General features: G+C 35.0%; 1 protein-coding gene across 2 annotated transcripts; it reads left to right on the plus strand.

Annotated features, from left to right (window-relative positions):
* The first annotated feature begins 404 nt into the window (after positions 1–404).
* On the plus strand, positions 405–5,649 carry LOC131643754 (ras-related protein RABF1). Of its 2 annotated transcripts, XM_058914062.1 has the most exons (9): positions 405–699; positions 939–1,015; positions 2,196–2,279; positions 2,431–2,525; positions 2,660–2,765; positions 2,855–2,944; positions 3,036–3,122; positions 3,658–3,767; positions 5,398–5,649. In XM_058914062.1, the coding sequence occupies exons 1-8, from the start codon at positions 675–677 to the stop codon at positions 3,709–3,711; spliced, it is 618 nt and encodes a 205-aa protein (XP_058770045.1). In that variant the 5' UTR covers positions 405–674; the 3' UTR covers positions 3,712–3,767; positions 5,398–5,649. The 2 variants fall into 2 exon arrangements, with proteins under 2 accessions (XP_058770045.1, XP_058770046.1); XM_058914063.1 differs by lacking the exon at positions 3,658–3,767 and having other exon boundaries at positions 407–699.
* The last annotated feature ends 16,758 nt before the right edge of the window (positions 5,650–22,407 follow it).

A 22,407-nucleotide genomic window follows, 5' to 3' on the forward strand; every position in this document is an offset into this window, starting at 1 on the left:
GATAGTACATAATAACTACATTATCTCAATTTTTATTTATTTTTTTACTTTTTATCAAGAACTATATTTTTTCAGAGTTAAAATTGTAATCAACAATAATAATTAATTATCTCTAATATTATTTTAATTTTTATCCAACATAAATATCATCATTGAAAACAACTACAAATTGATAAATTAAATTAATATTGATATGATAATCATCATTATTGAAGAAATTATTTTGCTTAGTTAATATATATTTTAATATAATTCTTTAACCATAACCATATTATATTTATTTAATATTTATACCGATTTTACGTGACCCGTGCAGGCGCACGGGTCCTTTACTAGTTAAATGTAACCAAAATAAATGTAATCATTAATCATGTGACATGTAAAGGAGTAGAAAATATTCATAAATTAGAAAGCAAACATTATTCTTTTTCTTGAATTTTACGAGAAGTGGAATCCTCGTCCTCACGGAAAGCACGATATACGACTCTAATTCAATCCAAGCATCCATCCATCCCCGAACCCTCAATTTTCCCAGATATCGTGAATCCTTGTCACGACACCAATTTCTCTCACAACCAACCAAAAACAACAACAACAAAAGTTTCCAATTTTTCATATCAGTGTTGTGTTGTGTTGTGCAGCATCACCCATCAATCATCCCTTATTCTCTCGCCATGGGTTGTGGCTCCTCTTTTCCAGGTAATCATCAATTTCTACTTATGTTCATGTTTAATCATCGGTACAATTTTGAACTTTTGTTGAAATTCTTGTCTATTAACCTGCAGCTGAAAAGGGGTTGGGAAAAATTGTGTTTTTTTTTTTTTTTAGGTTTTGATCTGTGATTTTGGGTTTGTATTCAATGGGTTTAGTCAATTGGAATTAATTATTGAGTTTAGGGTTTGGTGGGGTTTTGGGTTAATTTGATTTTGTGTTTTCAGATAGGGACGCAGGGCAGCTAGGTCGACCCAATTCAGAGAATGGTGGAGGACAGGATGCTAAGAATCTTCGTGTTAAGGTGTTTTATGCTAAATTCTTTAATTTTTGAAAACCAATTTTTTGTTTTTGTTGTTATACCTGTCTTCGACGTGGTTTTATTCTTCTAACATGGTTTGATGGGGTTATTGTTGTTCTTGATACATCAGAATTTATAAATTAAGTGTAAGTCTAGCAAAGATGAGGATGTTGCGTTGGATGTGTGGTAAGATTAGATATGATAGGATTAAAAATGAAAATATTAGAGCAGAGTGTTGGAGTAACACCTGTAGTAGAGAAGATGGTAGAAAATAGACTTAGGTGGTTTGGGCATGTAGAGAGAAGACAAGTAGATTATGTGGTAAGGAGAGTAAATCAGATGGAGTGAAGTCAACTGATTAGAGGTAGAGGAAGATCTAGAAAAATTAAAAGAAAAGTTATTAAGAAAGATCTCGAGATTAATGATTTGGATGGCAGGATGGTCCTGTATAGAATATTTTGACTAAAGTTGATCCATGTAGCCGACCCCTCTTAGTGGGATAAGGCTTGATTGTTGTTGTTGTTAAACAGAGGAAGTTAGTATTGTTTGTTGTAGGATGTGTCTAATAGTACTTTTTGTTGCAAATGGTTCATTATGGATTTTGACTTCACTTTACCTCAATTTTTTTCATGATTGTGATTCTTTGGTGAACTACAGTGGATTGGTGTTTTGTTGAATAGCTTTGTGCAAATCTGGTTTCAAACAGTTTCTTTATACATCAGATTTTATATTTATGTAGTAAATAGTAACTAGTTCCGTTTTTGCTTGGATTGAGTAACTGTTTTCTTAAAAGAAAAAGACAACAGAAATAGTATGATTTAATTAAAGTAAGCTGTGAAAGTTTAAAGCGCCGTTTAGCTCTTTATTTTTTGTTCCTTTGGAATGAAGTGAATTATTTAGTACATTTATTTTCTTTTCAATAAACTGTCCTATAAGGTCTGCTATAATACTATCTTGGTTTGGTGAACAATTTGTTGAAGTGTTTATGGAAACCAATAAGAGTGTAAATTGAAATATACCACACATATTTCTGCTTACTGTGCTGTTTTTGACTTGGCATGTCCTTGAAAAACAAATGGATTTAGTTGGAGTTATTAATAAAAAGTTATTTCACAACCCAAATATTTCTCTGTTTAATCTTTATAGGACTTAATAACTAACCTTTAAATGTCACTGAACACAGCTTGTCCTCTTAGGTGATTCTGGTGTTGGTAAGAGTTGTATCGTTCTGCGATTTGTCCGTGGTCAGTTTGATCCAACATCCAAGGTAAGAATATGTTGCTTTGATTTGATCACTTTGTATTTTCAATGTAAATTTTTCCAATATGAAATATGCTATGAAGTAAAAAATTTGTTTACTAGATATGGTAATTATTTCATATTAGAGTTCTTATAATCTTTAGACTTTGTAATGTAAGGTAACTGTTGGAGCATCTTTCTTGTCACAAACAATTGCTCTTCAAGACTCCACAACAGTCAAGTTTGAAATATGGGATACCGCTGGTCAAGAGAGGTAACTTTCATTTATCTTTCCCGTTTTGCACATGATTCACTGTATATTTTGATTCTCATAAGTATTCCCTCTTTTCTTATTTCAACAAGATGTACATTCTGAAGAAAAATTTGGTTGCTGGTTATCTGTTTCAGGTATGCGGCACTTGCACCACTGTATTATCGTGGTGCAGCGGTTGCAGTTATTGTCTATGATATAACAAGCCCGGAATCTTTCACCAAAGCACAGTACTGGGTTAAGGTATACATGCAGTTGTTTCTATATTTTCATTTCTACATATTCTTTCAGTTTTGTTTTAGTAGCTGAAATATATATGTAAAAATATTTAGGAGCTACAAAAACATGGAAGCCCTGATATAGTGATGGCATTGGTTGGTAATAAAGCCGATCTTCACGAGAAGCGAGAAGTGGCTGTTCAGGTAGTACAACAACCCTGAATAATTTAACTATCTAGTTAACAAAGCAATGTCTAGTATTCCTTATATAGCTTTATTTTTTGTTCACGTGAAGGATGGCATGGACTATTCAGAAAAGAACGGAATGTTTTTTATAGAGACATCCGCAAAGACAGCGGATAATATCAATGAACTGTTTGAGGTACCTTTGATATTTGCATTCTGTCAGTTATTTAGTTTAATTTAATCATAGATTTCGTATTTGGAGAGAATACAAAATAATAGAAAACTAACATTAACATAACTACTAACATACTAACATTTGCCTATCAATAAAAGAAAATAATCGGTTATTCTAATTGTTATGGAAGTTAGGAATAGATGTTGATCACATCTTACTCCTTGAACTACAATTGTTTTGAACCATGTTAAACTAAATATCTATGAATCACAGTTTTATATATGAAAGAAGTATCATAAAATGATGTGTTTTTGATTAAGTATAAAGTGCATAAAACGATATGCTCCGGTTTGAACGCTGATCATGGTATGGCGCTTGGTTTGTTTAACCGTAAGTTCTAAACACTGGCTACAAGAAGCTTACATCAAAACATGCTCATGTTTTAGGAACTGTTGGAATACTGTTTGATATTGACTTGCAGATCTTTGGGACTTCTCGGAGGCCACCGTGCCAGTAGTAAATTTTCAGTTTTAACTCTGGTCTTTGGTCTTCTTAGGACTTTGTTGACTATGCTACTAGCAGGCTTCCCTATGATGTTCTTGCTGCATGAAGATAATTGTAGCAAGCTCATTACCTATTGGAGGAGCTAAACATGATCTTGTATAGGTATCCATCCTACAAAATCCCGAAAAATTGAATCTTTTTCCAAACAAAAGTAACATGGTTTTGAATGCATGAGGATGTAGGGAGCTTATAAACCAATAAGGGTCTGTCTGGGAGATGGGTTTTGGACGGCTAGGTCTTATTTTAATATCTATTTTTGAGGTTTAAAAAAAATGAAAAGAACGAATACATAGTTTAGCTTGTTTAATTTAGAAAAGAAAAACAAGCCCTCCTTTCCCCTTCCAAATTCTCCCTCCCAAAGAAGTCCTAAATAATATTTTAGGCCAGGAAAAAACACAATTTTTATAGAGCAATTCGCTCAAGAATCGCTCTACCTTTAGTTGCCTGCTGCATATGCATCAAGGATACAGAAGAAAACTCGATTTTGCTATGAAAATAACACTGCTCTGTTATTAGGAAATTAGCTGCAAATTAGTTAAGGACAAAAAATAAGTTCCTTACATCCTTGCCATCAAGTTCTCAAATCAAATTATGATATACTCCCTCCGTCCCAATTAATAAGGAAACAAACTTGTTTTTCTTTTCCCAAATTATAAGCAAAGAAAATCAATGTTTATTCTATTTAATAATTTTATTTAAAAATGCATCTTTTCCAAGATGAAAATAAATGCAAATTGAATTTATTTTACTCTCTCTTTCACTTTCTCCATAATCAATAGTTAATTTAAATTGTTTTTACATCTTTCTATTAAACCTATTCTAAGGAAAACACAGAAGTCATTCTTGAAATTATGTTCTGGTATCTTAATAAGTGTGATTTTAATAGTTTTTGCTTATAAATTGGGAATAAGGGATATATATATATATATATATATATATATATATATATATATATATATATATATATATATATATATATATATATATATATATATATATATATATATATATATATATATATATATATTGCCGAATCATAAAAAATCCACACATCTATTATTGTTGAGATCCGAGATTCTCTAGAGTTTATCTATGAATGGTTGAACATACTGTGCATGACAGAGAACGAGAATAGACAAGGCTGGGTACTTGCAAGGTTGCTCAAATGCTCAAGTTAGTGCTTGGTAGTTGGTTTGATCTAGCCATAGAGTATTGAACATTGTGTGTCCCCGAGGGAGTGTGTATCTTCTCTTTATACAGATGTTAGATGCAGGTCAGAGACATCTTGGAAAAATGTTAAGAATCGGGTTAATGAGTGTGACAATGTCTACACCAATACCAACAATCAGATCTGGCCCCAAAGTTGGCTCCACACATCCAGACCCAACCAGCAATGCCGGTGTTTGATTTGAAACTTGATGGAAACTGGAAAGATATAAGGAGTTGATGATTTGATGCAATTCAAGAATTGCAGATTTTTTGCAACTTGTTTAACTATGTGGTAGGGGACTGTAGGCTAACATATAGGCAAAGTGACCAAAAATTCATTGGCAATGCTTTGTGTGTTATAATAACTTCATATTCAATTGCTATTCATGTCATCATTTTTATTGTCAACTAGCTTACTCAATATCATGAATCTTCCATATTACTGATATTTTTGATAGGCAGTGTTTATAGTTTGAACATTGCCTGCCATTAGGCATAAAGATTGACATGTTGATACTTACAGGAAATTGCGAAAAGACTGCCTCGCCCAGCAATTACTTGATGTGCACATAATGCAGCTCTCTAAACGATTTGCAGTTGCTTTTGATCCTTTAAAATTGTAATGTACTAGTACGCAGTTATGTTTATGTATATGTTAATTAGATTGTATTTCTGGTGATTATGAACACCATGTCATAGATGATATATGAATATTCCTTTTAGGCTATGCTTTTAGACCTCAAGTAAATGATTTCATATTCAATTTGGGATGCCATGTCAGACACACGATGCTGTGAGAATTTATTGAATTACTAATGTGACATATTTTTCATATATTTTAAGAAATAGGGCAGAGAAAATGAAATTGTGTGGCTTCCATTACTTTTTCTAGTCTCTCCTAAAATGAGAAGAAAGATACACAATTTTTTTTTTACTTTATTTCATACTTGTCCTTGCATCCTCTTAATGAAGTTGAATATATAATAGGTCTTTGTATGGTGATCTAGATGAAACAATCTTCATGAAGCAATTTGAAGGGTATGAAAAAAACGCAAGGAGGATTATGTGTGCAAATTGAGTAGCTCTTTGTATGGCCTAAAACAATCTCCTCGACAATGGAATAGGAGATTCGATAAATTCATGGCACACATATGTTTCACTAGAAGCCATTTCAACCACTGTGTTTATTCAGATTTCGACTTGGAAGTTCATTTGTTATTTTGTTGTTTTATATTGATTATATTCTCATGGTAAGATACATACCTGCGGAAGATTCTCTATAAGTTTGGTATGTCGAATTCAAAACCTGTTGTGACATTGACAAATTCTCAATCCAATTTTAGTATAACTTAGTGTCTCAGTAATGAGGTTGAAAGAACATATATGAATATCATATCATATGTTAACATAATAGGTTCTTTGATGTATGATATGGTCTCTAATATGTTAAATATATGCAGTAAGTCTTGTAAGTAGGTACATGGTCAATTCTAGAACTGTGCACTAGCAAGCATTAAAGTGAATTTTAAGGTACATAAATGGTGAAATTCTGGTATAACAGACTTCAGATGTTATATGACATGTCTAAACATCTGATCAGTACAAAACACATAGGCGAGGTATAAGCATTCATAAACGATACATAAAAGTAAACAACACACAATTGTTAACCAATTCTGTGACATTAACACCTTCTTTGGGGGCTATCAAGCCAGGTATAAAGTCCACTATAATAGTATTAATTCAAAGTATTATGCAAACAACCTCCGGTTTACTGTCTTCTCACTTAATCACTACCCGTGCTAAATTTCTACCTAAGACTCACTTAGGTATGAAGCCCTCCTCAATCCCCTTCAATCACAGACAACAATTGGATTCTTCTAAACACTTAGAACAAAACAGGAAGACACACTTCCATGACAATACCTAGCCAAGACTCTTGACTAAGAACAATATTTAGAATTGCTCAAAAACTTCCTCCAAGAACAATAAACACTATATGTTTAAAAGCTTAAGAATGAACAATAGAGAATGACACCTCTAAACATTAGTCCTACTCTCATATCAACATGATACTCAAGAGGCTCACACATATCAATTCTCATAGAGAGTGGCTTACAGACTCAGCCCTAATAATATAAACTTTTACATCTTCGGCTGGTACTTTTTTTAGGTTACAATGCTTTTATTTATAACCTTTTTCTAACTGGATTTGGGCTTCAAATCACGGCATATCACCTGTTACAAATCAACATAACCTTCTACAACAATCACGATGTCGAATAGGAAGTGAATATTCTTCTTGATTTCAGCGTGAATTTTCCAGATGTTTAAAATAGCGGCACATAGGACTGCATAATATTTCCAGAATATTTTGCCTCTGTTGAATCTTAAACTGATCCAACTGTTCAGCCCAAACAATCACGATGTCGAGTGACTCTACATAGGATATCTTATCTGACATGTTTCTTTAGTTGATAAAACATCCCAACTCAACATATTTCTTCATAGAATAAGACTTCTTGCTTAACATATTCTTCTCAGCAAGTTAACTCATCCTATTTAACATAGTGTTGCTATATTTGTTTTACTAAAATTAACGACATTCCTAAAAATAGATAACTAACAATCTCCCCCTTTTGTAAATGTTGGCTAAGACAAATAAACACAATACAATCAGACAATTACAACAATAAAGAATTACAAACATCAACAGTCTTCAGCCTGATATTGTCAGAACATTTTGTTCGACATCTTCTTTACAACATTCTGAATGAGATCCATTGCAGCACAAAAACTCAACACCAAAGAACTGCATTTGGTACACTTGAGGGGAATAATTAGAAGTCCAAACATTTCTTCTTTATAACAAAACAACTCCTCTTCATCTTCAGCCGAACCAATCCATTTCTGTCAGACAACTCTTTTTCTTATTCAGCCGAACAAAACCATTACAGCCACCTCAGGATGATGTTAGGACATCAATCCCTAAAACATTTCTCCCAGGATGAAGAAACTCCCGTTAATCCAGAAATCTTCCTCACAGGGGGCATAGGAGAACCCTTAAGTAGCAACCAAACACCAACCTAAAGTCTCTAGAGGAAAACTCAGGGGCGCAAACTTCAATTCCGGGTAACTCAGACCACAAGACACAATTGTGTTCATAACTCAGATCACAAGACACAAAAAGAAGGAAGATCGAACATTCTATTTGACATCTTTGTATACTCAGAAACCCAGTTATAGACTCCAACTATAACAAGAACAGATTCCAGACTCAATAACTGAACACAACCTTTCTCCCCCTTTTTAGCCAAAAATTGACAAATACATCCATTATAGGCTCATACCCATACGGTACTTACCCAAACCCGAACAAAGTCCATAAGGACAAAAGAAACAACCAACACACAATGAATGAGAAGAAGAGATGATCTCTTTAAATATCCGAGCAATTTCTTCGAGGTTAACGGTTCTTGACTGTGACAATGGTCTTGGTCAAGAGGAGCGTTATTCGAGAAGGATAACATCACCAAACTTCAATATGCACCGTCCAAGTCAGTTTTTAATTCCTTTATTGACTCTGGACTCATCCTTCAAAATGATGGTTCCAATAAATGCTCATGCACGCACATTTTACACACCCTCCTTTCGTGTTTTTGATTGCACCGTCCACAACATTCACTTGTTGGTTACACAAGAAACAAGTCCTAAACAATGTTCTGAACATCTAGTCAGACATTGTTTTCCTTTTCATGTATTCTCAAGACTTCTTTAGTTACTAGAGAAAGCTGGTGTGTAGAGCCATCACGTGATCTAAAGTTAACATCACCATGCCTTAATGGTCCTTAAGTAAATTCATCTCAACCATAATTTAGTGAATCGAACCAAAAGGTTAAGACACCATGAGTGTCATCTCTCATGATACAATCATACCTTCATTGAGTCGCATATAGACGAGTAGAGAAAAATAAATTCTCCCATTCAAAACGCTGCCTCTTAGAGAACTCCTAAGAAACGTGTGTACCTATGATTCAAAGGATTGTACCATTGAAGAAATAATCGATATACAGGACTTAAATCCCCCTGTCATGGATAAACAATGCTCCTGCTGATCATAACCACTTGAGCACCTGATGAATACACATGAAAGTTTTCACTTGCTCATAGTGGAGGGCTATAACTTCACAAGCTCCTTGTCACGACTCTTGGTATGGTCAAGATTTCATGTACTCTTGGTATGTCTTCACTTACAGGATCCAAAAATTCTTAGTTGGCTTTAAAGCTTTACTAAGATCCAGACTAGAAAACTCTCTCCTTGAGTTACTTGCTGCAAAAAAGCTTTCCTCAAAATTATTCTGATCACTCTTTTTGACAATATTCCTCTGCCCTTATATCCACTAGCAATTACTGATACTAGTGGAGTCTTCAACATTGTAGTCATGCATCCACCAAGCATACTACTGTTGACAATATCTGAATCTTTTCATCCTAAACCACATAGTCAGAAATACCTCTTCTGACAATAAGGTTGAGCATCAACCTTCCATTCACAATCCCAAGCACCTACAATAAGTAACCATCAACAATGATGTTCCAACATCATTTGTGACATCATTTTCAGAACCTATTAACTTTGGTTCTGGAACCACCATCATTAGGGCTTATTAATTTTCATAGAGGTCCTTTCACACACGAAGATCTCACAATATCACACCTTCAGCATCTACTATACACCATATAACCATGGAGAGAAATAAATTCCCATACACTTTCTGAACCATAATGTTCAGATTGCAGACTTGCATCGACACGTAAGACAAATATGTAACACCCCATATTTTAAATTTATTAATTTAATGAGAGTTTAAATTAATTTCTTGGATTATTGGTATTTTAATTGGACTTAAGTTGGAAATTGTGTAAAATAAGCTATTGGGCCAAGTCGTGGTTAGTAATGGAGGGGGTGTGATTGGTAGGCCCTATTACTAAAGTTATTTTGCTTTATTTTCATAAAATAAGAAAAAAAAGAAATAAATTGGAAATTAGAAGAAGAAAACCTAAGAGGAAGAAGGAGAGAGCTCATGGAGAAAAGAGATTTTCGTATTCATGGTGCAGCCCTCACAAAATGGGTCATAACTTTCTGCTCGTAACTCCAAATCAGGTCATTCTTGAAGATTCGGATTCTACACGAAATTTCCTTCGATTTGATATATTAATTCGTGTCAGGGAGGTTCTTGATGAGGGAGATAAGCGAGTTTGAAGATTGGGAATTCTTGCTGAAAGTGAAGAAAAGGGCTTACGGGTTTGATGAAGAAGAAGGGGAAAAGTTCAGATTCTTGGCTAAGGTAAGAGGGGGACTCTTCCGATTAACATCTATTATTGGGTTATGGATAATAGGACTGATATAGATATATTATTTCATGTCAATTGAGTCGTATGATAGAGTTGGGATTTTGGGGATGTTTGTTGATAATTATCCGTTTTGATGAATTCCATGAATTTGGTGTTGTATGATGTTTGATGATGCATAATATATGTTATATGTGTGTATGATATATGTTTTATGGCTGTTTTGTAGTGTTTGATCAACTTGAATGGATTTGGTCGAGGTTGAGGAATTTGGGATTCAAGTTTGTGTGCTGTCAATTTCGATGGGAATCTCTTATCTGGTCAGTTCGCGCCGCGTCCAATTGTTGGCGCCGCGAACTGCTTGGCAGAAAGCTTGAGGAGAACTATTTCACTTAGTTCGCGCCTCGTCCCTAGTTGGCGCCGCGAAGGCTTCGTTTCCTGGCAGCGCGTCGCAAACAATGTGTGGCGCCGCGTGCTGCTAGTAATTTTGAAAAGTTTAAAGATGCATAACTTTCGAACCGTTGGCCTGTTTTAAGTGCCGTTTCGAGCAGGATGAAACTTATGAAATATTCTTTGTGTTATAATAATGAAACGAGCAGCATCTTGAATTTATTTTATCATCATTTGCTTGTTTTGATGTATGATGTGTTGTGGATATATATGATAGGATATAACGATACAAGCTATGTTTAAAACATGATTCATGTGATGATTTGTTTGTTGGTATGATGAAGCTTATGAGATAGTTTTGTGATGATGTGATTATGATGTGAATATCTTGTTTGTTGGATGGATGACGTATTGTTGACATATATGAAGAAATGTGACAATATAAGATGTTGTTTTGAAAAACATTATGATGTGATGATTTGTTGAGAATTGTATGATGATGATTGCGTTGTTTGGAATGATGTGGATACATGTATGTTCTTTCTTATTAATGATGATGATTGATGTGGACATATGTATGTTCTTTAATGATGATAATGATGATTGATTGTATTTGAATGATGCTAATGTATATAAACATACTTTGATGATGATGATGATGTTGATGATGATGATCCTGATGATGATGATGAAATGAGTATTTGAAGATGTTACTCATTAGACTTGACGATGGTATAAGTATGTTCATGTATGTTTGCATTCATTCATATTCATTGATGATGCTGTATCCATGATGATATGTTGGATCAGTGAAGGGCATGATTCCCATTGTGTGGAATCTGTGCTGGCAGGGCCGTATCTTGATGATGTTGGATCGGTCATGGGTTATTCCCATTTGATGATGTTGGTACCACATGCATAGTGTCTGTTGCATTCATATGCATGTCTTTTATAACATGATTGGATGTATTCCAGTGTTATAAATATTGATGATGTGTTGGTTGATTGTTTTGTGATGATGAAACTTGTCTGAATGTCTGTTTATGAAACAATTGGGTGAATGATGTAACTATGATGTGTTATTATTTATGATTCAATAACATTTGTTAATTTGAATGAGACTCACCCTTACTGTTGACATTTTCAGATTGACGAGTAGCGGCTTTTGGCTTTGGTGAGGATAGCTCATAGGCCAGTTTGTCGGTGTCATGCTCTGATATTGTAACACTGGGGAACTCTAGTTTAGAGTCTATGATGTTACTCTATTGTGTTGTTATTGTATTAATTTTGTGGGATATTGCATAGATGATGTTATGCTTATCCGTGTGATGAATATTTCGTTGTGTAAAAACACGATTTTGTTAAATTGATGATTTGTTCCTAAGTGAAGCATGACAATTGATTTATGATAAATTGTTTTAAATTGAATTGTGGCACCCTTATTTTCATGTTTTACTCTGAATTATTTTATTAATTTCCGCGGGGTTTAGAAGGGTGTTACAAAATACGCAACTCCCGTCAGGGTATTTTCCACCAGCCACATGCACAACTTCATTAGAGGAACATTTCTTCAAGTTCCTATCTTCATAGATTCTCTTAGAGATACAGTCAGTTGATAATACTACCTTCTTACACAAAGTAGAGCACAAGGTATGACATCCTTCTTTTGCATACCATCAACACAAGCTGATTTTTCATCATGGCAGACAGTCATGATCGATATTCACACCATACCTATCCCAGATTAGGCTAGTGACTTGTCTTCACACTCCATCCAGAACAAAACAAACTTCCTTAGTTGAGGAAGTAAGGAATTGAAATGATGTTCCAACATCAGTTCAGACATCAGTCTAAATCACATGGATTTAACCTTTTACCATGGCTTTGGAGACAATCATCCATAGTAATCCAAACACCTCTCGCAAGACTTCTCAACGGTAGTTGATCAACCTCCACGATCAGACCATAGAAATATCCAATAACCTGTATATTACATGCCTCAAGAAGCTTCTTCTTAACAACACAGTTTTCATACCTCCTGTCTGATTTTGAGGTGTTAGACGCCATCCTTCTGCACTTAGAGAGGAGATTCCCTCTAACAGGTATTTAAAGCATACTACAATAGCCAGGTTATTAACTGATCATAATACCACAACCAGACTATCCAAGATAAATCTACTTCTCCCAATTCTTCAAGACACCAAGATGCCCTTCAATCCTTATATTGACAAATGTTCCATCATGTGAACACGCCACATAATTGAATCCCAGCTTGAGGAGAAGCTTTCCATACAGATAACAAGGAAAAATTTGAAGAACCATGATCCTTGGGTCTCTAATAGGATTACTAACTCCTTCGTGCTCCAAACAACCTTATGAAATTCACATCCTAAGTGGTTTGGATAAAATTTCAACAAAATACAAATCAACCAATTAGGTTTGTACATCTCTAGAGCACGTAACCCCTTTGACTGTCTCTTTCACTACACTAGAACATGAGTTCCATGTTCTCATGGACTTGATAATAATACCAACTTTAAGTAAACAACCTCCATCCTGTTTATGAGACACACCACAAGACATATTGAGAAAAATAAATTCTTAACATACAAATGTCAAGATTAGGGACTCCGTTCAACAGCTTCCAAGAACACTTTATAGAAATCATACATTCTCCCCTCCAAAAGTAGCACAGCCGTTAAAAAAATTTCTCCACTAGGAATAAGAGCTCAGCTTATGTACTCCCATCTACTTTGATTAGAAATAACCTGACCTAGGGAGTAAACAATAGGTTGATCATCTCTTGACCATCCCAATTATTTAAGACAAGTCTTCTAGATAGAAACTTCTTACACGTACAATCCAGATGCCTCCTCTTCCACATCAAGAGAAAGTTCTAAACCTATGTGATCAACACACATTTGTTTACCCAAAGCATCTGCTAAGCCACGAGAATCTACACACCTGCTGATACGATGTTTGGATATCCAGTAGAACATCATTTCCCTTCTCATGGAACATAATACGTTTCTTGATCACCTTCAAGGTCTTCAATGGAGGTCCACTTCCAACAACAACAAGGACAGACCCACTTTCCTGAATTAGCCACAAACTAGGAATATCCATGTATATGATCACCATTGATCAACTTTTCTTCATATTCTCATCAAACTTATTGATAAGTTCCTTTATGAGTGGACTTGAGATGAACCTCAAGTATCTTTGGAAAATTTAATAAGCTGATTGGAAAAGCCTGCCACATATCACAATATCATAGGATAACCTTAATGAGGAGACCAAACCCTAATCCTTTCCCATATTTCCACGAACATAACATTCTAAAGTCTCAACGCCAGAGACACAGGGAACAACCAGGGTTATATCATATACCATGCACTAGAACATAAAACAAGAGCTCCTCAACATTCTTCAGGCACAACATTAAAACTATTGCACACAAGTAGCACCATAATCCAGGAGACAATAAAACAACATAGGTTTGAAAATAAATCAAACACAACAGAGCAACTCACCACCAACACAACAAGCCTGAACAACTTCAGAGAAGGCCAACAGACACCATTTCACAAATACAGAATGCTCCCAAAAATAGTATGAATTATCCAAATTCATACATCTTTTCAGTAGAAACCTACTTCCTTGCCCATGAACCAGAAAGTATCTTCCTAGGATCTCACCCAGAACCAAATAGGGTGCATGCTCTAATACCCATTAAAATTTTGGTATATCAGACTTCAGATGTCCTATGATATGTCTAAACATCTGATCTGAACAAAACACATAGGGGAGGTATAAGAATTCAAGAATGTTACTAAAAAGTAAACAACGCACAGAACTGTTAACCTAGTTCGGTGACATCAACACCTACTCTGGGGGCTACCAAGTCAGGGATAAAGTCCACTATAATAGTATTAATTCAAAGTACTATGCAAACAACCTCTGATTCACGCGTAACCAAACTCCGGTTTACTGTCTTCTCACTTAATCACTACCTGTGATAACTTTCTAACTAAGACTCACTTAGGTATGAGGCCCTCCTCAATCCCTTTCAATCACAGACAGAGATTGGATACTTCAAAACACTTAGAACAAAACAGGAAGACACGCTTCCATGATAATACCTAGCCAAAACTTTTGACTAAGAACAATACTTAGAGTTAATTAAAAGCTTCCTCCAAGAACAATAAAAATTCTATGCTTAAAATCTTAAGAATGAACAATAGAGAATGAAACCTCTAAACATTAATCCTACTCTCATATCAACATGATATTCGAGAGGCTCACGCATACCAACTCTCCTAGAGAGTGGCTTACAGATTTAGCCCTAATAATAAAAACTTTTATATCTTTGGCTAGTAATTTTCTAGGTTACAATGCTTCTATTAATTACCTTTTTCTCAACTGGATTTGGGCTTCAAATCACATCATATCAGCTGTTACAAATCAGCAGAATCTTTTGCAACAAAATAGGTCTTCAATCATAACCTTCCTAATTTATCTTCATAATTAGAAAGTGAATATTCTTCTTGATTTCAGCGTGAATCTTCCAGACCTTTAAAACAACGCCACATAAAACTACATAATATTCCCAGAATATTCTGCCTCTGTTGAATCTTAAACTGATCCAACTGTTAGCCCAAACAATCACGATGTTGAGTGACTTTGCATATGACATCTTATCTGACATGTTGCTTTAGTTGGATCGAACTTTAGTCTCGATAATGGTTGATTCAATAGAAGTCAGAGTCTTGCATACTATAGTCGAAGTCCGTTCAAGCATGCAGTTGTCAAAGATACTATGTTGTTAGCTTGTCGAATTGAGCCATTCTGTTAGCCTAATTGCTTAAGTTAGCATAGTGGTCTATATATATAGACTGGTTCTCTCAGATTGTTGAGAGAGCACTAATGTTTGTTATTTACTTGTAATCTTTTAACCCTAATTGAGAAAGTGAATAGTAAAATTGTAAGATATTGGATCAAACTCTAGTAGGGTCGAAGGGTAGCTTATTGGTTTGATAATTCAATAGGAAATTAGCATGTTGTCGAAGTCTATTCACATGATGTAGTCCAAATATGCTTGGATTGTTAGCCTGTCGAATTGAGCTTGTTTGTTATGCCCAATTGTTTAAGTTAGCTTGTTCCCTAAGTTATCTTGTGTAATGAATCTGTGTGTAAGAGTCCATTAGTTTAGTGTGTTGGTTTTATTATAAATAGAATACTAGTCTCTCATCATTCCACACTGCAAATCCTAATTAGGGTGAGATAGGTTATTTGTCATTCTATAACACTTGTAACCTTGTTTCGAAGAGAAAGTAAAGAATAACAGTTTATAACCAATTTCATTGTGTTCTTCTTGCTTCCTTCTTTCCTACCCTTGTGAGTTTCTTGCCAAGAAAAGAAACCCATTATACTTTGTTCTTGGCATCGATTTCACAACAAATTGGTTTAGTTAGCATGGAGAAGAATGTCGTCAACAAAGTATGGATTGAAAAGTTCACCAGAGTGAACGATTTTGGTCTGAGGTGCTCGAAAATGAAAGCCCTACTAATTCAGCATGGTTGGGTAGAAGCGTTGAAGGTTATGCAGTTGATAAAGCTGCATGAAGAAAGCTAGTTTGTTCCCTAATGTTATAGAGTTTGTTCCAAGGTGGAGATTTATGAGATATTGGATCGAACTCTAGTTAGGTCAAAGGGTAGCTTCTTGGTTCGACAATTTGATAAGAAATTAGCATGTCGTCGAAGTCTGTTCACATGTTGTAGTCAAAATATGCTAAGAATGTTAGCATGTCGAATTGGGCCTGTTTGTTATGCCCAATTGTTTAAGTTAGCTTGTGTAATGGGTCTGTGTGAAAAAACCCATTAGTTTATTGTGTCCGTTTTATTATAAATAGCATATTAGTCTCTTATTATTGCACACTACAAATCCTAATTAGGGTGAGAGAGGTTATTTGTTATTCTGTAACATTTCTAATCTTGTTTCGAAGAGAAAGTAAAAAGTAACGGTTTATGACCAATTTCACTGTGTTCTTCTTGCTCCCCTCTTTCCTACCCTATAGGGTTTCTTGCTGTAGCAACCTGCCCTAAAAATTAATACTTTTAGAGTCGCCACCTATTCTGAATGGCGAATAGGAAACCCTACGCAGTTTAGAGATCAGGGTAAGATTATTATAATCAGGTCGAGGGAAGGTGTTAGGCACCCTCAACCCTTTCCTATGGCTTTGAATCTAAGGTCAAATTTTATGGCTAAAATATTCAGGTTTAATAGCTAAGGAAATGAATAGGGCGAAAAATGAGATTTGAGTGAATTGAGATTTTAGGGAAGGGGACTCGCCTTGGTTATCCAAGTGCCTACGTATCTCCTTAGGGAGAATCATAGTCGACGTAGTTCGGGCACAGGGTTTTACGCCTTAGAATTAGTATGAGGTTGTTTGAAGGCTTTTTGAATGGCCTATCGTAGTTTTCTAAATTCGAAGTTCGAAGGTATTTTGAATTACCTTATCGTAGATTTGAAAATCGCAGTATTGAAGAGATGAAAATCTGTAGTTCCGTGGTTTAGTGTGTTTTAAGACTTGGGCGTACAACCCTGATTTTAAAATGTCACCGTTAGATGCAATGATCAATAGATTTGATCATTATAGTTAACGGATTAATGGGGCATTGCTGGTTACTCTGATCGATAGATTCGATCGTCGCGGGCAGCAAATTGAATGTATTTTAAATTTCATATTTTTTACCTCTTGTCTAATGCGACTAATAGATTTAGTCGGGTCGAGAAGAGAATTAATTAAGGGTTAATGTTCTTTGCCCAATGGGCAGTAGGATTGGGCAAACCCTAAGGCATATAACCTTTCTAGGGTTTTTGTGATTTACCAATTAATATTGATTAAATTAATTAAATCAAATAATCGAGTAATCAAAATAATTGGGAAAATATTATAATCCTAAATCTAATCGTAATTTTATTATATTAATCTTAATTAAAAATGATTGATTAAATTACACAAAAATTATTTCATGTTAAATCTAAAATAGATAAAAAGAAATACAAAAATATGTATATAAAACCTGGCTGGGGTTGCATGTGACCATACTGGGTGCCTACGGTATGCACCTCATCTTCCTAGGCGTTAGATCAGGATTGTAGGAGATCCCGTGGCTGAGAAGCGAGGGCGTATGGTGAACCTTAGTGGGCTGCGCGCATAGAATCTCGAAGATGGCATGAACAAACTTGTTATTAAATTTACAGCGTGGAGGGTAGGGTTCGAACCCAGGCCCTCACGCTTATCACTAAAACCAGATTACCAGTCAGGCTGCGCATTTATCTTGATAATCATATACCTCCAAACAAATAAATATCATATTATGCAATGAATAGAAAAATCAAACAAAAGTCAAATCGGGCCCACTTGGCTTCGTTGCTACCAATCATTGGCGGAGAGAGAAAGCCGGAATGGTTACCATCCACACGCATCATGCCACGTATAGCCATTGGGTCTCCCACACGAAGTGGACGAATCAGCACGTGACACACCACTGCCGCCTGAATCAAAAATACAGAGACACCGGAGACGAACTCCGGTCGTCTTCTCCGACCTGCAGCCTCCCTAAAACGCTCGAAAATGCATCGTTTTCCATGAAACAAAAACCCAGATCGATTATTTAACACCTTCTGAATCCAATGGCGTGGTTCTTTTGTCCTGATTCGGCCTGCATAATGAGATACGAGCAACACAAAGCAACACGGTGCAACAATGGTAGACAACAATTCTCACGTAAAACCTCTGATTCAATTGCCCAGAAGCAATCCAACGGCTCACATAAACTTGATTAAACGTTAGTATGCGATATAACACGATTGATTCATGAATTTAAAAGTTGTGAAAACTCACCAATCGGAGCAAGCTTATACGCACTATTCTGGGCACTTTGAGGCTTCAAGACCAACTATCATGAGTTCATGGAAGGCTCAGGAAGGAGATGCTACGACTGGAATGGGGTGAATGTGGCTGTAACAAGAACTCTTGCTTGCCCTAATTTCTTGAAATTCTTGAAAGTTCTAAAACCCTATTTTCCTCCGCCTTTTTTCGTCCCCCCTCTGTTTGCAGCCTCTTTTTAGCATATATATGACCTTATTAGGGTTTTCTTGGGCTTGGACTCTTTTATTTGGAGAGAATTTTTTTATAGAAACATATATTATTTCTCTTTAATCTTGGAAGACCTTTCTCCATAATCATGCATCATGACTTTGATTATTCTTTGGATGTCTCTTGGGCCCTTAGATGATAGAAAATGAACCCATACAATTTATTTCACAATTTTGGATTTTTTGCTTAATTAATTTGCTTTTATAAATGAATAAAAATACAAATAAATTAAATAATAATCCAAAAATATATGAATAGATTCATAGGTCCTATATGAACTCATAATCATGTTTAAAGTCCAAAAGTTAGGCTCACTAATTCAAAATTGTGAAAATCACCCATTAGGGTTCCATGCCTTTCTTGGAATTTGACCAACTTGCGCGCATCGTATCTCCCTCAATTTTAATCATATTAATGCACTCTAGGACTTTTTATAAAGATTAAATAGTCCTTTAAAATCTCCTTTTGGTTTCATCTCAATTGAAGCTTCCATGTTTAAGTTATGAGCTTTGACCCAAAAGGTGTTTTTGTTGACTTTTAGGAGGACTTGTAATGTATTGGACCACATATCTTAAATGAAGCATTTCTGGCCTTAGCTTGTGAGAGACAAAGTTGTAGAGAATCAAATTTACATCAGAATAGGCTTTGGTTGGGAAATTTTTGTTGCTCCATGTGAAAGTTATGACCAGTCAAAGTTGAGTTGACTTTCTCCTATAAAAAACCCTAATTTGAACCTTTGCATTTGTTCATTTCTGAGTTTTCATTGATGGATCATGATCAACCTTTGATCAAATGATGGATATAACCTCACATACTTGATGTTGACCAAAAATCTTGAAGTTTGACTGTATTTTTACTATAGTTGACTTTTAGATCAGCATAGTCGATTATTGATCATCTGAGCCATTGAGTGAGCAATCCTTGGAATTGAAGCTTGGCTTTTGACATGGATATGCTTTGATATATATATGACACCTTGAGATCCATTTGAGGCCTCAGAGATTCAAAATCCTTTAATAAACTGCAAACCCTAATTTTGATAGGCCCTCGATTAGGAGAATGTTGCTTGAATAAACCCTTGAACCTTGAGCCATTGAAGATGAATAGAGGAAGCCAAATTTTAGGGTATGACAGCTGCCCCTGTTTAATCTTCTTAAACCTGAAGAGTCGGATTGGCATGTCTGCCTATCGTGATCTACAGGTAGAAGATAATTGGACACTGAAATGCCCTGAAATTTGCATTTGTCAGGAAAAAGCTCCGTGGGAGATGAGCTTACAAATGCCACCCAAGGTAAATACCCCTCTTTTTCTTTTCAGAATGTGAAGCAGATGCTTTCGAAAGGAACCACTTGCTTTGATTATAGTGCGGCCTAAAAAGGCAATCTGAATTTTATGCAATGTGTTATACCCCAAAATTTGCCCGCATCTTTTTTCAAGAAAAATTGCAATCTAAAAATTAAGAGCTTCATATAATCTTGGATTTTTATCTCATAAATGTCCTGATTTATGAATACTTGGTTTTTAGAATTGTTCTTATACAGTATTTTGGCTCGCTGTTGAATTTATTCTTACGCAAACGCCAAGTACTGTTTATTACTTCACACACGCTATTTATTTGAGATTTATTTACAGATAAATAGTACTGACGCAATTGGTACAGAATTAAATCTTTTGCAAGCGCAAAGTCCGGGGATTCAGACTGTACTGGTAACAAGTAAATTATTATTAACTTTTGTTTCCCACTAATTTTTGTACTATATTCTATTATTTTCAAAATCTTTCCCTTTCTTTTCAAATCTCTTTCTTTCAAAATCAAATCCTAACTTTATTCTATACATCTCTCTTTTTTCCAACACTACTATACACTTTCTTTCAAATCCTACTTCCACTCAAATTTACCTTTTGTACGGAATCACTTCATTCCCCAACGTCTCTATCCTTCTTTTCATTCTATAAATACCTCTCATTTTTTCCGTAAAATCTGACATCAAATTCTAACTCATCTCTCAAATTTCTACTTCATATTCATTCTCTCTTCTTCCCCCGCAAAATGGCGAAGCGGATGGAAACGTGTTTTCTTATGGTCATCACCGTCGTGGTGGTAATCATGTCCTTCTTCTGTCTGCATAGTCCTGAAAAATGCGGACCTGGGATGTTTACACTCCCAATCATTTATATGTTATTATTTGTAGCATGGGTTATTAATCGTCATTCTTAAAGTTTGTCGTATCTTTTATTTTTTTAATAACGTATCGTTTACTCGTCGTACTGTTCATTATAGTATGTAATATTTGTACTGTCAGTATTAAATATCGTACTATCTGTCGTACTGTTATTAAGATAATATTTTGTGCGTTTTCTGCCAGTTAAATATTTATTTTTCTGTGCATTAAATGTTTTTCAGGGTTATTATCGGTAATTTTGCTCGCATACAGTATATAATATTTATTTATTGTGTCTGTGTTTTTCTAACCACTCATGTAAATAAATTTTCATCATTTACATAACAAAAAAAAAACAAAAAGAAAAATTAACTTTAACTGTTGAATTTTCACCTTAACTGCTTCATTAATACCCGGACAGCCAGTTGACAGTCAAAACCGCTGACAGTGCAATTCTCCGTGTTTTGTACCATCAATCAAAACAATCTTTTACATTTCAAAATTCCAAGATTTTTGTTCTAGAAGTCTTCTGAATATCACATGATTAGCAGAGACTCAACACTGCACAAAAATCAGGTACGCTTAACCGTCTCCTACACAAACAGTCCCTGACTAGGGTTTTTTGTTTTTTTCAGGAGAACAAGTTTTTGAGACCTCAAATGGATTTCATGGACCTCCATATATCTCAAAGTACCACCATACAAATTTTCAAACTTCAATTCGCTCAGACGCACAGTCAGCAGCTGAAACAGTCAACAGACGACCCGTTTGACCAAAAAGTCAACAGACAGTCAAAAATGAAATTTTTTGTCAACATCCATATTTTGTCAAAAGATTCATCATTTGATCATTGGTTGATCATAATTCATCAAGGAAAGATAAAAAATCAACAAAACCCTAAGTTTCAAAATTAGGGTTTTCTCCTAAAAAGTCAAATGAACTTTGACTGGTCATAACTCTCTCATACTTCATCCAAAAAATTCAAACCAAAGCTCATTTTGAAGGAAATTCAATTATATTTCAAATGAAATTGGTTCCATGATCATTAGATTCACCATTTGAAAAATATGAATCAAGACATTACAGGTCATATTCAAAGTAAACAAAAAGTCACTTTTTTCAAAAGGTCACACAAGGAGCATGGAAAATCATTTTGATATGAGACCAAAGACATTGGTTAGAGGACTCTTTGAGGTTTCCAAAAAGTACAAGAACTCCTTCATATGATAAAAATTGAGGGATTTATGCCTTGTTGAAGTTGACCATTTTTTGGGAAAATGCATGAAATCAACATTGATCAAAAATGTTTTTTTTCCAAATGAGACCTAATTTCCATGATCCAAACATGTTTCCCATAATGTGAAGGGCCTCCCACGACCAAGACAAAGCCCATAGCATTTTTGTTTCTTTTTTTGGTTTAATTTTATCACATTTAAGATTAAATTAAAAAAGGAAAATGGAAGGA

The sequence above is a fragment of the Vicia villosa genome, linkage group LG1, assembly GCF_029867415.1.
Source record: "Vicia villosa cultivar HV-30 ecotype Madison, WI linkage group LG1, Vvil1.0, whole genome shotgun sequence".
NCBI lineage: Eukaryota > Viridiplantae > Streptophyta > Magnoliopsida > Fabales > Fabaceae > Vicia > Vicia villosa.